The sequence below is a fragment of the Periplaneta americana genome, chromosome 11 (assembly GCF_040183065.1).
Source record: "Periplaneta americana isolate PAMFEO1 chromosome 11, P.americana_PAMFEO1_priV1, whole genome shotgun sequence".
Taxonomy (NCBI): Eukaryota; Metazoa; Arthropoda; class Insecta; order Blattodea; family Blattidae; genus Periplaneta; species Periplaneta americana.
In genome coordinates this window covers 78,651,753-78,668,694 of record NC_091127.1, presented here as the reverse complement: position 1 = coordinate 78,668,694, position 16,942 = coordinate 78,651,753, and the positions used below count along the sequence as shown (strand labels likewise).

The 16,942-nt window shown below is 36.1% G+C and overlaps 1 protein-coding gene across 4 annotated transcripts in view; it reads left to right on the top strand.

The window, feature by feature from the left end:
• LOC138709116 (fibronectin type 3 and ankyrin repeat domains protein 1-like) overlaps nt 1-16,942 on the top strand; it is a 101,212-nt gene that overhangs the window by 16,998 nt on the left and 67,272 nt on the right. For all 4 annotated transcript variants that reach the window (XM_069839649.1, XM_069839647.1, XM_069839648.1 and 1 more), the window contains one exon: nt 2,236-2,360. In XM_069839649.1, the coding sequence (XP_069695750.1) occupies nt 2,236-2,360 (125 nt within the window). The remainder of the gene's footprint in view (nt 1-2,235; nt 2,361-16,942) is intronic.

Sequence of the window (16,942 nt, the reverse complement as noted above, 5' to 3'; positions counted from 1 at the left end):
GAGTTGTAGATCTTGGTCGTCCCCTTCCCAAACCAGGAGAGTTAAATTTTCCATACTCGCACAGACGGTAATGGAGACGTACAAATGTCTTCCGATCTGGACATTGTCGCTGTGGGTCCCTCTCCTGGTACAAACGACGAGCCAGCGCAGCATTGCCGTCCGTCTTACCGTACATGAAGTGTATCTCTGCCAGCTCTTGATTTGAATACATGTCGCACAGTCTAACACCTACACAACACTGAATGTAACCTTCGCCTCGGAATGAACTGTCAGAGTGCCTCTTAATGTCTCCTTTGACGGCAACGACCTGCGGAAAGAAAAACGTTCCGGTGAATTTCAATGTTGTGAAGGCCATAACTCGGAAATAAAGCATTTCCGGACACATGTTGTAATGAACTATTTTGATTGTCTACATGTGGGAAATACATACCTGAAATTATGTCCCGTATTTTTGAAACACCCTGTATACGGCACGGAAGAAAATGTAAAACAATTCAACTGTATATAGAGAAGAGGTGATGAAGATAGGAAGGATTAAGAAGAGTGTTGCTTAAAGGGATGACATTTATGGACCGAAACTGACTTCGTTCAGTGTGGCTGATAGATTTTTTTGGGAACTGTAACAACTTCAAGAAAATCATTTTCAAATATGGTAAATTTGACCTGCTTATTTTATTACATGTACATTAAGAATTATTAAATCTGTGCATGAAGATTTCGCTTGTTCTAAGTCCTATTTTCAATGGTCAGTGGTTAATCTAATCTAATCTAATCTAATCTAATCTAATCTAATCTAATCTAATCTAATCTAATCTAATTCCTAACCCATTCTGAAAGACGCTTCTTTCATTTCTTCAATAGATCTTTTCTCTCCAGTACCTTTCTTAACTCCCATCAGCTAACCCTCCTCCTGTGAAAAAATAAAATAAATACAGTCATTTTCTTATCTTTTTCAGTTCCCTCGCAAGAGGGCTTACTACTACAGACATTCTTACTTGCACAACTTCTATTTATGCCATTTGATCCTACTTCAAAGCAAGAAACTGAAATATGTCTGAACCTCAACTTGAATTTAAGTTATGTGAAAAAGGAGATATGCGTAAGGCGAGACGCAGGAATAAAATCTGTACAGACCCCTGCGTAAACATGGGCGAGCCTCTTCACCGGTTGAGTTCATGTCTTCCATAGGAACTGGTGTTTCCATTGCAAATATTTGTATAGCTTTGGTGCAGTTCGGTCAGTTTTCGAATATTTTTATAGAATTTCTGTGTGTGGAAGTGTGATGGAGTAGTCTAGTGAGAAAAATATAGAGTCCATTGAGGACTACAGAAAGTATCGTTGTCTTTAGTGGGCTTCAGATCCGAATTATAAAGACTGTGAGAAAAGTAGGATGTCCATCAATTTTTGGCCAAAAAGTATAGATTGGGAACTAGACAATTTTGAAAAAGTGATTTTTCTGCCAGTTTCACTTCTTCATCTCTTCCTTTGAGATATTTGCTTATCCAAAATAAAGGCCATCTTCTTCGCTTCCGTTGTGGTTGATCAGCAACAATAATCAAAACAGCTGCACTGCAGCGATAACTACAGCTACGTCATCAAACGTTGACATTGCTCTTCGGACTGGATCAAAAACTCAATTGAGGCGCTCAGAATAATAACGGCAGATCCCAACCGACTTCGAATTTTGAGATAAATTTACGATTTTGTACTCCAGTCATTTACCTTTCATACGGTGAAGTATTATATTAATTGAGATATATCAAAGCTCCCATATTCCACATTGAAAATTAGTCCTTAGTGGGAAAGAAAGCTTTCTCAGTGAATAAATGGCACATTCCAACTGTGTTGGCTTTTGTTTGCGTCCACTGTAAGTTCATGGCATTGTAGTCAATGTAATGGCGTTCACTAACACATTTACTGGGCATTCGTGTTGTTTCTCTTTGGATTTACCTATTAAAATTTAAAGTTTCCAATTCAATCATATATCAGGAAAATGTGGACACATGGTAACGAGATGTGCACAGGAGAAGTTGCAGCCTTCTGCCACCATACACTGTGCATCTTGGCCTCTACTTTCCCTCTATTCTCGTGCAATTTCAAAAGTGGAAATGTCGCTAACTTCACTTGAAGAAAGTAATTTAATAACAGATAAATTGAATTATTGGGTGGAAACGCAGCTAAAATGATGTTTTATTTGCGTTGTGGTATCTGATGGACTGCATTTTGTCTTTGAAGGGGTTTCCGAAAGCAGCGAGAGGTGGATGGACTTGCGCCACAAGAGTGTTACCAATTCAGAATTATGGTCAGTACACCAGATGGCGCCAGTCTTTGGAGCCCACAGCACGCTGCTACGACGAAAGGTGATGTATTAGTTTCTGATTAAATGTACATAATGGTAGAGTTACCACATCTTTAAACGTAAAATTGAGGACATCATACCAATTAGGCCCTTCCAATTCCTAAATAACATGTTATTATTATTATTGTATCTCCAAGGGGGGTAGCCCTATTTTACAAATGTATGCTAGGGTTATAGTTGTACACAAAAGGGATACATTGACCTTAACCATAAAGACAAATGGAAATAAAAGTAAAGTAGCCTACAGAATGTAAACAAAACACAAGCATTCCGTAATTTTTGAAATTGCGATTGCAAAGCAAACATCAGGCATCAATTTGAGACATACAGAAAAGCAGTTACAACACACAGATATGCGGCTTTCCGTACCATACATAATAAATTAATACACAATAGCCACAGAACACAATAAAATCATAATTAAGACATTGCGATAACATCAAGCATCCCATAACTCTGCCAGGTTAAATAAAGCCATTATTATTAGTATTATTATTATTATTATTATTATTATTATTATTATTATTATTATTATTATTATTATAACTACGACTCACATACACAACAAATCAAGCATTCGCTACCACACACACACTTCAACATAGTAGCCACACTTTTAAAAGTTACAAAGTTGACTTCCAGAAGAATAAATAGGACACTGTTACTTACATTGAAGGTTGTTATTTTCTACAAGGTCTTAAACGCATCAGTGATAAATTTGTGAAACTCCTTTAAGCAACATTACTTCAGAAGAACTTTTGTTATAGGTGGTATGAAAGTTATATCACACATGTTAAGATGGGTTCCTAGCCGGTACCTCTTGCATTCTTGTAGCGGGCACTCAAATAATAGGCGGTCGACTGTTTGTGTGTGGTATTCACAGGGACATGAAGAGCCGTTTGGACTATCAATTTTGAAACGTTCAAAATAAGAATTGAATTTTCCGTGTCCAGTCATAAATTGTGTGGATATGTATGATGATTCACAATTCTTCACGTTTAGTCTATCTTTAACTGTAGGAAAATATAGTAATTTTGTGATATGGCCATTTGTACTATTTAACTACATCTCATTCCAGTCATTTAACATGTTAACCTTCATTTCCATTTTAACATAAGAGAGGGGGTGTTTAGTGTATGTGTACTCCGTTTCCGAATTCTCAGCCATCTTGGCTAGATGATCTGCTCTTTCTTTTCCTGCGTTCCCTTCATGACGACGTACCCAATCGAAACATACCTAAATAACATGTTATAGATACAAATTCACACAATGAGTCAAAGTTGTTCAATTTCAAACAATTAAAATGAAGTCAGATGTTTAATATGCTGCATGTTTTGATACTTAATTCCTAAATTATTATACTCTGAGCATGCATACAGAAATACATACTAACTACAATGAACTTCACTGTACAATTAAATTTCAGTCACTCATGTTCCAATAGATGGTAACTAAATTCAAATAGTCCATGAATATTTCTTTATTGATCTGATGTTCTTTAAAATGTGAGGAATTTTAGCAATTGTGAATGAATGCTGCACAACTGAAATGTGAAAGTTGTACTTCACTATAACTAGTCCTTTCACTGACTCCACAACAAGGAAATCCTCGCCTTAGATTATTGGATTTGAATGAAAGAAATGGAAAAAAACTCGCAATCATCACTCGAAAGCTCATATGATACCAATTGAGGTAGGCTAATTGAGGGAAGAGGGCAAATTTAATAGAACGTCATTTTAGCCAACTAATAAAGCGGTAAGACTAATGAAACTTAGGTTAAATGTACTCGATACTTTAAATCTTCAAAAAGTGTTGAGTGTCATTCTGAGATTCTGACTCGTGAGTAATAGTACATTATGCAACGAGCCTATAATGGTAGTAATTAAGACGCGAGTATGTTTGTTTATGAAACTCGCTTGCGCTCGTTTCATACTTTTCATACGAGCGTCTTAATTACCATTATAGACAAGTTTCATACGACTTTTTATGCTCGACCATATTTATAACTTGAAATTATTCAAAAGTATTCAAGTGAAGAGCAGAACTGACCTTCTAAATTGTGGGATTTGCGCAGACGCGAAAGTATTGATTTTTTCCGAGAGACGAATGTCATTGACCTTTATATAATCTAGAGAATAACATGAACATTAATATTGATATAACCTGGAAATTGATTTAGAATTGAAAAACGAGATGGCAAATTGAATTTATTTGAATATTATTTACAATTAACGCTAATTATTATAGTAACAGAACATAACCTTCTGCGACAGTATTGGATTTCCAACCTCCGTGACGTTTCGCTAATTGTCTTTCGATTGCATATCCGAGAATAATCGATACTTGCGGTTTTATAATGGTACAATGGTGATTTCTCATTGCCTGAACAGCTGAACTATAATGAATAGGTGTACTTTAATTAGGTGCATTAAAGGGCTACTACCAGGTGTATAATTACTACATTTCGGCATGGTCAAGCATAAAATAATTATGCAAGGTATGTCGAGAATCTTAGCTACGGTACCGTTGTTTAAAAGCGAAATTCGTTTGTAATATATATGTAATTTTTCCTGAATAAAACAGAAAGTTTCTAACGCGGAAATGGAAACTGTTTGCTTCTGTTCAAAACGGAATTAATATTTTGGACACACTATTTTAATGTAAACTATATTTCGAAACAGTGTGTAATTTCCAGTGGCGTATACTGGTTAAAGGGTTTGGGCTACCACTGACCCTATTATTACACAAAATACATTTTAAAATACCTATAATAAAATTCCTTACATATTTATGTGAATTCCAGACGTCTTGATTGGGACGAAAATACGTTGATGACTTCGTCCTTGAAATTACAGTTGGGCCACTTGCAAAGTTTCTGTAGAAATGACTTTTCAATGGATATTAGTGCCAAGCCGGATAAACGTTCTTGTGTATGAGTTGATCTACAGTAGGATTTTATTCTCTTCAACGCAGAAAATGTTCTTTCTACCGGTGCTGACGTAGCTGGTATTGTCACAATTAATGTTGCCAATTTAAGGACTTCAGGAATAACTTGGTTCAGCTGGTTTTCATATATGGCAGATAATATTTCATGGATAGGTTTGTTCGAAAAATCAAAGACTTCTGCTGAATATATTACACTTAATTCATTTTTCAAACGTACTTGATCAAAGTGACTGTTATAGGACTGAAATAAATTGTTTAGTCCCTCATTCGGGAAGTTTTCTCTATAAGCAAAAATTTTTTGAGAATCTAGAAGATGTGTGAACTGAAGCTTTCCATAATCAGAAAATCTGTCAGTAATTTCCATATGCATACGATCTAGTATGCTGTAGTACAGCTGCCTGTATTTCAATTCATCATCTCCTTTTCTTCGCTTTAATGGTAGTTCCATTGTATTGGCTGAAGAATTTTCATTTTCCATATTATTCCATATGGACGGAAACCCACTACGTCTGAACTCGGATATAGTATTTTTTTTTTTAACTTTGATACCTCTTGCAAGTAGTATGCTATGTCTAGACTTTTTGTCTGAAGAATATTGTAGAGCACAACTGTATGTGCGAACACTCTAGCATAGACTTCAAGAAGAAATATATTCTGAAACTGTGTGAAAAAATTCAAATATCCTTAAGCCTGCACATTTACAGCATCATCCCAGTTTTCTTCAGAGTCATTATAAATTATATTTTTAAAGAAAGCAGTCCGTTTTTCTCTGTATTCCTTTACTGTATTTACAATTTATTTTTTTTAATTTTAGTTGGTTATTTAACGACGCTGTATCAACTACTAGGTTATTTAGCGTCGATGAGATTGGTGATAGCGAGATGATATTTGGCGAGATGAGGCCGAGGATTCGCCATAGACTACCTTGCATTTACATTACGGTTGGGGAAAACCTCGGAAATAACCCAACCAGATAATCAGCCCAAGCGGGGATCGAACCCGCGCCCGAACGCAACTTCAGACCGGCAGGCAAGCGCCTTAACCGACTGAGCCACGCCGGTGGCTCTGTATTTACAAGCCGAGATGTAAAATTCAATCTAGTTGCTACTTTTGGGAGTTTCTTGTTCATAAATTTCTTGAGTTTTCTGAACTTTTAGGAGATGATGAGAAAAATGCAGCTAAACCCGACAGTGTTTTGAAAAAAATGCGGCATTCTGGAATGGATGAAGTAGTTTGTTGCGAAACTAAATTGAGAACATGGCTGTAACAATGAACAAATAGTGCTTGAGGATGCTTTTCTTGAACTTTTGTTTTTAAGCCATTAATATTTCCTGCCATAACTGAAGCACCATCGTATGTCTGTGCAATTAACTTATTGCGGACATTGTATTCTGCTATAACACCTTCCACATGCTGAAACAAGCAGCAGCAGTTTTGTCCGAACTGACATTTGTGAATCCTATAAACCGTTCTTGAACATTGGCAGTACTGTCGACGTATCTTAAAACAGTGGACAATTGACTCTGATTAGAGCAGTAACTTGTTTCATCAACAACAATGGCCACAAAAGGTTTTATGTTCTTTATCATAACCCCACTTATAGCAAATATTAAGTCATTCTGAATTGCGAGAGAAGTACCACGAAATACTGTTGAACTCTCAAGATGATTGGCCAGTAAATGGTCAAATTCACTTAAGGAACTTAAATATTCAATATAATTTCCTATATTGTCTGATTCCACACTCTCGTTATGACCCCGAAAAGCCAATTCTTGTTTTCCTAGAAAGCAGACTGCGTTAATAAGATGCAGTAAAATCTCCCGATTTTTTTTTTCACAAGAGCATTGTGTTGGTTGATGTGTAGAGCTTTTCGCTTATCTAGCTGTAAATCAATTCTTGTCTTCCCAAAGTTTGCAAAGTTCATGCTACTACAAATATGAGCTTTTGATTTGTCGTATTCTAGGACTGCCGTTCGAAGGGAGTTCATATTAGAAAACCCCTCTTTTGACCACACATTAGTTTCGCGGCTAAATAACAAACATGGCCAGCAAAATAGTTTAGACAGTTTAGAAGTACCACACAACCAATTCCACTTACCATATGATGTTGAAGTGAAATGGCGTGTGTACTCTCGCTGTTTTTCTTTTACGTCCATGGACAAATTTAACTCAGGAGTTGGTCTTTCCATTTTCACAATTTCAACTTTCTCGTTGTTATGTACGACGGTTAAAAGGCACTTTTAATAAACCTTCTATTACACAGTCATTTTCAACACAAACCTCTCCAGAAACTTGTTCTGCCATATTTTTCACAATATTACTTAATTGGGAAATTAAAAACTTAATAATTCACAATTAATATAACTCTTAGACACTCGAACAAATCACAGATTTAAAATAATGCACTGCAAGAACACAATCACATTCAATTGCTAGCGTACTAGGCGTATTGCTGCTTCGCGCCTGCGAAGAAACCGATCACAAGAGCGGCAACTCGCCCGGCCTCCAGTGCACGATGGAAACATAAGGGAGCGAGGGGGACGGGCAGTTGTGCGAAGGACAGCGTGAGCGAAACGGTCACAGGCTACCTCACGTAGCAAGCGGTTTCTCCAGCGATGCCGCCTTGACAACTTGTTTCTTTTCGAGAGCAGAGAGCGCATATAAATCTAACAATTACTTTAATTTTAATTACTATGGTAAAACTAATAATACAAAATTATTGCATTATGTTATATTATAAACTTTTTATTTTGTAATTTCCTTGGGCTACCGCCGGTAGCCCCGATAGTCCGCAAAATACGCCCCTGGTAATTTCAAGGAATGTACGAAATATGTAGGTCACTAAGATAAAAACAAATTTTCTTTGCATATTTTAGAGGGTGCGAGGGTGTGTTGGCCTGACGGTCATAAATTTTATTACCCTGTTGACTAGGCAGACGAGTCCCTTCAAAGATTTTCAATGCTTCACACCCATGTACTATTGTAGCTGGGCAGAGCGCAAGTGTAGTGATTTCGTGATATGAAAAAAAAATAAGGTGGGTAAAATTGTGGCAATATCATTAAGTGATGAAGTAAAAGTTGTCGAGTTAGAGGAAAATGAGAAATGAAGTGTATGAGAATTAAAGTTGGAGTTCAGTTATGAAAAACTCAGGTGTAACACTTTGAAAAATAAAGACCTTATCATGAGTGAGTGACTTGCGGTCAATAATGGTAACATAAAAAGGAAACAGAAAATAGCTGGTTATGTGGAAATAAATGAACTGTTGTGGGAGTGGGTTTTTCATGCCCTTTCAAAGACCATGCCTATTTCTGGACCTATTCCGCGATGGAAACCCTTGAACTGGCAAATACATTAGATAAGCGAGAATTCAAGACTTCTAATGGATGGCTTCTAGTCTAATTACATAATGTGCTTTGATATACAGTACAGTATTGTAGTGTAGTGATGGATGTTAAATTTAATGTGATTAATAAGCTTTAATAGTGAGTTACGATAACATTTATACAGAAAATGAGATTTTCATCAATATGATTCACCAATGGAATAAGCCACAGAAAGCTGTTTTAACGAATATTTTGTACTTCTTGCAGTTTGCGGCATGACATTTTGTTTTTCATTTATATAAGTGATAAAATATTCCAGTTTAACTTCACACCTGAATAATACGGAAACCTGTCCATAACGGAAAAAAAATTGGGACCATGTCACTTCAGTCTTGAACAGGTTTTACTAACACAATCATGTGGTCCAAAGGAGAAAGCCTGCGATGTGAACTCAGAAATTGAATTGCTAGGTTTATTTATTGATAAAAGTGTGATCAAAATAATTACTAATTATTGTACTATCGGTAATATTTACATTGGAACAATTCGCAATTATTTCGATAGGGAGAGAGCCGCCAGGCCAACCGACGCTATTGGAGTCAGAGAAGTATTAGGTTTGCAATATTTGAATGTTTCCTCACTATGAGTGAAAAAAGACTGAGATTTTTAATTCGATGTCTCCGTTTCGATGATGTTAGAAACACAAATGCATCCAAGGAACTGACAAATTTTCATATTGTTTTTTATATGTAATTAAATTTAATTTTGCATAATAATAAATTCTTACGTTGTTATATTATATAAAATGTTTGTTATCACACTCATCCAAAAGGATAGTACAGTTATCAGAACTCCATAAACAGTAAAATTAATTTAAAAAAGGCATACAAAGTACTGGGTGACGTCTATCCCCCATGCGCCTAAACGCGTTACGAAACTCCACGCACCTAACGGAGGATTAAGAAAAATATCGGGTGTAATGAGGCTAGATCACGTAAGAAATCAAATATAAGAAAGCAGTCCGTTGTATACAAAAATAGTATACTGAAGAATTGAGTGAAATGCGCATGTATCAAGAATGGACGAACATAGGGTTGTGAGAATTGCGAGGTAACTCCCGTATTATGGAGGGAGAAAGCCTAAGAAAATATGGAACGACTGTAGTCTGATTTCACGTTTTGTTTTTGTTTCTTTTTTCACTTTTCTGTTTTCCATAATTGTTCTATTTTAAAGAATTATATAATTTCTATGACCTACCAAGAATCGACTCGCGACCCACAGTTTGAGAGACGATGTGTTAGTAAGTTTATGAGACTTGTCATATTTATTGATGCAGAAAATGCTCAGTTGGGTTGTAAATTAGTTTCCTGACCTTATATTAGAGATAAAATCTCAGTTATTCATAATAATTTTCTCAAGGAAGCTACAGACCTTGTACAGTCTAAATAAAAAAATGAACTTCATAGAATCGTAGCCTTGCCACTCGTTCAGTCTTAATGATGTGCTAGGTAAGCCAGGCTACTTCATTTCCAAATCTCTACAGGTTTAAAAGTGATCGACCTTCTGCCAGGAAGTCGTAAACATGTTGGGAGAGAATTGGAGATAAATGTTCTGCGAAAAATGCCAAAACATTCCAGTTACTGAAAGATTATTGATTCAAATGTTTCTTAAGTGGTTTAATTCAATTAGAAATGTGTGTGACATTGACGTTGAGGACAATAAACCCATATTCATGTCGGGTTTCTTTACCTGTGAATGTGAAACAAGTCGTATAAATAGAATTTATGTGGCAGCTAGAAAGGAAAATATAAACACACTAGTAACATACTATAGCCTACAGTAACATTGGGCATGAATTTATTTATAAAATTTTTAGATCTTCTTCCATTACAAGAAAATGCATTTATTATATGAAATATGTAAAAAATAAAGTTACATTAATATATAGTTTTTTAGGCCTACAGGTATAAGTTATATACCTACCTAGGTACAGAATAGACTAGATGACAAAAGCTTCTCAACCGAATAATAATACGTATTTTCCATATTTACTCTTCGTTTAATTTCTTCCCGAGTGTCATTTATATTTGTTACTGTTGCTCCAAGATATTTGAATTTTTCCACCTCTTCGAAGGATAAATCCACAATTTTTATGTTTCCATTTCGTACAATATTCCGGTCACGAGACGTAATCATATACTTGTCTTTTCGGGGTTTACTTTCAAACCTATCGCTTTACTTGCTTCAAGTAAAATTTCTTTGTTTTCCCTAATCGTTTGTGGATTTTCTCCTAACATATTCAAGTCATCAGCATAGACAAGAAGCTGATGTAACCCGTTCAATTCCAAATCCTCTGTATTATCCTGAACTTCCCTAATGGCATATTCTGGATGCGAAGTTAAAACGTAAAGATGATAATGTATCTCCTTGCTGTAGCCCGCAGTGATTTGGAAAAGCATCAGATAGAAACTGCCCTTTACGGACTCTGCTGTATGTCTCACTGATACACATTTTAATTATTCGAACTAGTTTCTTGGGAATACTAAATTCAATAAGAATATTATATAAAATTTCTCTCTTAATCGAGTCATATGCCTTTTTGAAATCTATGAATAACTGATGCACTGTACCCTTATACTCCCATTTTTTTCTCCAATATCTGTCGAAAAAAAAAATCTGATCAATAGTCGATCTGTTACGCCTAAAACAACACTGATGATCCCCAATAATTTCATCTACATACGGAGTTAATTTTCTCAAAAGAATATCGGACAAAATTTTGTACGACGTCAGCAAAAGTCATATTCCTCGAAAGTTACTACAGTTAGTCTTGTCCCCATTCTTAAAAATAGGTACAATTATGGACTCCTGCCATTGTTCTGGTAAAATTTCCTTTTCCCAAATAGCAAGTACAAGTTTATAAATTTCGCTAGATAATGCGCTTCCACCCTCTTGTATTAATTATGCTGGAATTTGATCAATGCCTGGAGACTTGTACTTTTTCAGATTTTCTATCGCAATTTCGACTTCTGAATGTGTGGGTTCGGATATAAATGGGTCAGCAGTTTGTATTTTAATTGCATCCCTATCGTTTGTATTTGGCTTATGTACATTAGTAGTTGCCCAAAATAGTTTTCGTCTGTTCAGGATTGAATGAGAGTCGCGATTTTTTTTTAATTAGAGTTAATGACCTTAACAAATCAGTACATACACTCTTTAACAAATTTCCTCTTTTGTAATAAAGAAAATTTTCCAACTAATTCAGCCATACATAGTATAAATACCCGCAGAAAAAATTATTGTCATACGCCATCATCAAATTTATCATGCTATCAAAGGGAAGTACGTTACATGGTGATACAAATTTTCAATAGTCTTCCTGAAGACATTAAGAATCATAACCAAAACCCTGCATTATTTAAGATAAAACTAAAAAATTACTTAATATCTCACACTTTCTATTCTGTAGACGAATTCTTGACATTTCACAGTACTGTGTAAATATTTTAATACTATTAAATGGTAAACATATTGCATTGTATAAAATATTATTGTCATTAAGGTATTAATTCTGTACGTATGTCACATTTGTATTTTATATGTTAAACGCAAGAATTGGACATGTTCTTTATTCTATGCTAAAAAAGCAAATGAATGAATATTATGGAACTAATAAATCTTTTGTCTGTCTGTCTGTCTGTCTGCCTGCCTGTCTGTCTGTCTGTCTGTCTGTCGCCTCATTTTGAATTCGCTGCTTTACCTTCTCTATTTTTTTTTCGATAATCATGGCCTTAGTCTTGTTTGCATTTACTGCTCACAGATGTCATTCAGTTCAATTAGCATATCCCTTAGTATCTCCTTTTCTTCTAAGAACACCACATCATCATCATCATTCTTCTTCCTCATACTATCACTCCTTTCATATTCTGAAAACATTCGGCTTACAGCTGGGAAAAACTTAAGCAGACAATCAGTCCAAACGGGATTCGATAACCTGCCCGAGCGCTAGAAAATACAATGATTTTGTGTATAATATAAATAAAAAAATGCATTGATGCTTGTACATCGCTTGAAAACTGTTTAACAGTGATCAGCTGATCACGCATCGACCTAGTCGTATAAATCCTTAGAAATACTCTTACGGAGCAGATAAGCAATGAACAACTGACGGGTGTACGCCTGGAGGCAGGTTTCGTTTAGTATAACGCCGTTCAAAAAGTGACATTGGCAAGTGTCAGTCTGTTTAGCGGTGATTCAGCCCGTCAGCTTCGGCAAAAAAATCTTGCGACTTACAGTTTGCATTATATAGGGCTATGTAATTTATAAGTATTGGGGCAGTCTATTATCTTCTCTAATGCGTATTTGATGTCTTTTGAAAATATTCTAGACACACGCTGGATTTGGTCTCTACTAATACGAGTATAATCGAATCCTATGCACACAGTCAGTTCCATTAAATTTATGAACTGCTGTTACCTTATGAGGCTTTAGTGTTTAACAATTTCGTCGCTTTCCATCCTGTCATGGGTATACCTTACAGTTGAGTTAACGTTCTTAATGATTTCGCGGGAATCTGTTTTAGCCTATAGTCTGTGCCATCGTATGTTCTTCAGTTAGAACGCAATTTATGCATCTTCTTGTTTTATTTAAAACTGATTCGGGGTTTTTCATTTTTTTTTTACTAAATTCTGGATTGTTGAATTAGGTGGTCTTTGAACGCTAGGATATTTCCATAGAAATATAGCACGGCATTTCTTCATAATATACGTGTCATAAATGAAGATTCGCTGTTCTTATGTCTATTGTAGACATGAATAACTGATAGAGAGAGGGATGGAAGCATGGGGAAAGCATTCGTTTCCCTTCCACAGTCCACGGGCGTTGAATGACGTTTCGTTGATCGTCCACAACTATATGGCTGATTACAACAAGCTGATATTCACGAACAAAATGACGAAAGTATTTCTGACAACAATAATTAAAATACTAAACTTAACCAACAAATTCGGATTAAATGCATTATATATATCTAATGATATGTAAACGAATACAATACGTTTAAATGTAAGGAAAAAATTTGTAAATACTTAAATACTTAATCCTCATACTCATCCTCTTTCACAATAGCCCTGCCAAGATCCTGGAATTCGCTACCTGCTAGCATCAGGGACTATCGAAATAAAATTGAATTCAAACGCAAACTTACTAGGCACTAGATCAGTAATTGAGACTCGTTCAGAATGGCTTCTTGTAAGTAATTCTCTTATTCTAGCATAAAATATTTCAATATTCGGTAAGTTAATCACTATATAATTTTATTATTCCAGATTTAATTTTTACCTGAGTAAAGAAATCTTTCTTTGTTCTTAACTTCTACAATAAACTGTCTAGCTTTTATTAATCAGTTAATCTTTTAGTACTTTGATTTTTATTATATTTGTAAATTTAATATTAATTGTAATTATAATTGTAATTGTATACTCAATATTGTAGTTGTAATCCCTTGGTAGAGGGGAAGAGAAGGCCTGATGGCCTTATCTCTACCAGGTTCAATAAATATATACTAAATACACAATTTCTCATTTAAATTCAATTAGTTAAAGTGAACTGATGATACTAAATGTTTAAACAAACGATATTCTTGTTGTAATCTTAGCTGATTAGCGAAACTTTAGTCATGAATGAAAATACTTCCTTTCAAAACATATTGCTATAAACAATCAGATTAAAGACATTATCCTTTTATTGGTATTTAGGCCTGTGTAATACGATTGTAAAAAATTAAAGCATTCATAACATTTTTAAAAGTATAAAAATTCATAATTTGTAGTTACGTGAAATTGACTACAGTAATCTCATAATATAAACTAAAACAAATCTAATTTCTCATGTGAATATAAAGAAAATAATTCCTGTAATTAACTTAGGTTTAACTACAACGTGCCCCAGATCTCTGCATTGTTTCTTGTTCACCAGTTTCTTTATATTAGGCTATACTGTTTTGAGGAGGAAATCAGATGTGCATCTGTCAATTTAGAGCGATCATCGCTCTTAATGAAGTTCATTTTTGAGAATGTTTGCTCACATACACATGTAGAATCAAACACAGAACTCTTACACGCTTTGTGATTGTTTTCAATACAAAAGTATTCATTTTCCCATTGCTCTTTAATCTGGTACTTCCCGAACGACATTGCGATGAATCATCGGCCTCGTCTCGTCAAATGTTATCTCGCTATCACCAATTCCACCAACGCTAAATAACCTCATAGTTGATACAGCGTCGTTAAATAAGCGAGTAAAAAAAACCTCGAAAACTAACGTAGTTGAAGGATGACACAATAATTTACACAAATACGTAGACACACATCACGCATCGATCTGGAAAGTCATGTAATTCATTAAGAAGGGAACAATTGAATTATTATAACACAATTACTTGGCGCGGATCGGAATGTGCGACTATAATAATTAAATGTTCGTACCTGATAAATTTAAAACAAGTGGAACAAATTGTTCAGAATTACAACACTACAAGGAAGAGGGTAACACTACTTACCTTAAAGTCAGTGCTATCATGGAGGCCATACGGGGCCATTCGTTGTGTAGGAACCTAGAATCTTTTAATGAGCTGTATGGGGAAGAGAAAATTTTGCCTCTATGAAGCCATACAGTGTATGGGTGCCTAAGTTTTGTACATGAAGATTATATTTTTACATGGAGATCTGTACTGATCTTAGATCATCTCTTGCAGTTCCTAATGTATTTTCTTTGATGTTCATAAACATAAACTGTCCACCTCTACAGTGTGGAATCCAGAAATGTAGCCTATATAAAATGGTATTTTTCCAGAAAAGCTACACCAAAGGAGGCAGTTTTCGTTTGCTTCACTGGTTTCTGTGTAGTGCATATAGTGATAAACATATGATTTTAGTTTACAGCCACAAATACTTACAACACAAAAATCGTTTGATACTTACCTGTTTATTCTAATGCACTGTTTTAGGTTAACACTCCCCAACTACTTGTTACTGATTACCAACATAACATGTGAGAGGTTCAAGACAAATATTAGGGAAATGGTCTATGTCCATAGTATTGCGTCCTGAACCTCTCGAGTGTAATATTTGTAACAAGTTGAAGGGAGTACAATATTGCATTAGAATATACCGTACAGGTAAGTATCAAACGATTTTATGTTGAATGTGGCCGCATACTAAAACTACTTGTTGATCACTATATATGGTACATTTAACAGAAGCCAGTGAAGCAATGAGAAATTGTACTTTCTTAGGTGTAGCTATTTATTTACTACTTCCTTGACATAAAAACATCCATCAAATGACTGTTGGAGGGATAGACAGAGAGGGGGGAGTAAAATCTATATTTTAAGAGAGAAAATAAGAGGGGAGGGGCGTATGGCCAAGAAAAAAAATACCATGAGAGCACTGCTTAAAGCTATCGGTTATTCCGGTCGAGGTGGGTTCCGCCAAGTTGGTGACCGGGGGATGCAATGGTGGCTCTCGTGCTTTTCTTTTCGAACATTAATCGCCTTATCACCACCCAGTCCTTTTCATTCTCTCATCTTTTTCATCGCTGTATTTCTCCTCGCCGGCCACCATTGCATGCGGAACGCCCACCACATCATCACAGCCATTTTCACCTCTCCATCCCCGCTGTTGGTTTTGCCACGTCCGCCACAATGACAGGATTGATTTGTTAAGGATGCCTTGCTAGGTTACATTCCCCTTCCTCTTCTAGTTTTTATATACATTATTAGGTTAAGTATCTTAGGCTTATAACTCTCGTCTTACCAGCGGGGATCTTTCCTATCTCCGTGGTCCTGTCCCACGGTTTCGAGCGCGACTTCCAACTTGTGCGGCCCGACAGGGCGCCCAGCAAAGAAGCAATAGTGGACCCTTCATACTGCCCCTATATGCAAGTTTAGGTGCCGAAGCCGGACCAGACGTCAAGTACACTCACGTAGAGCCCCCGGGGCGACTTAGACGTCCTGGCGACCGCTCTGCTCGCCGGGGCGAATATACCGCCCCGACGTGTTACCGCTGACTTATGGCTGTCGCAGTGTAATCAACCACAAGTCCCCTGAAGCTGCGTGCGGTCTCGGATTGCTCCGGCTTTGGGAGGGTAGGTCGGAGTTAGCCGAGTGGTCCGGCACTTGTATTCAGTGTAGAGTGGGGAGCCACGGGCGGTTATTCCCGTGGTAGGGGCATAAAGCTGCGACACGCCTCTGGTGCAGAACTTGCCGTTAGGTATGTAATGTGCAGTTTGAAGGGTAACTTGCGTGAAGTGGGTT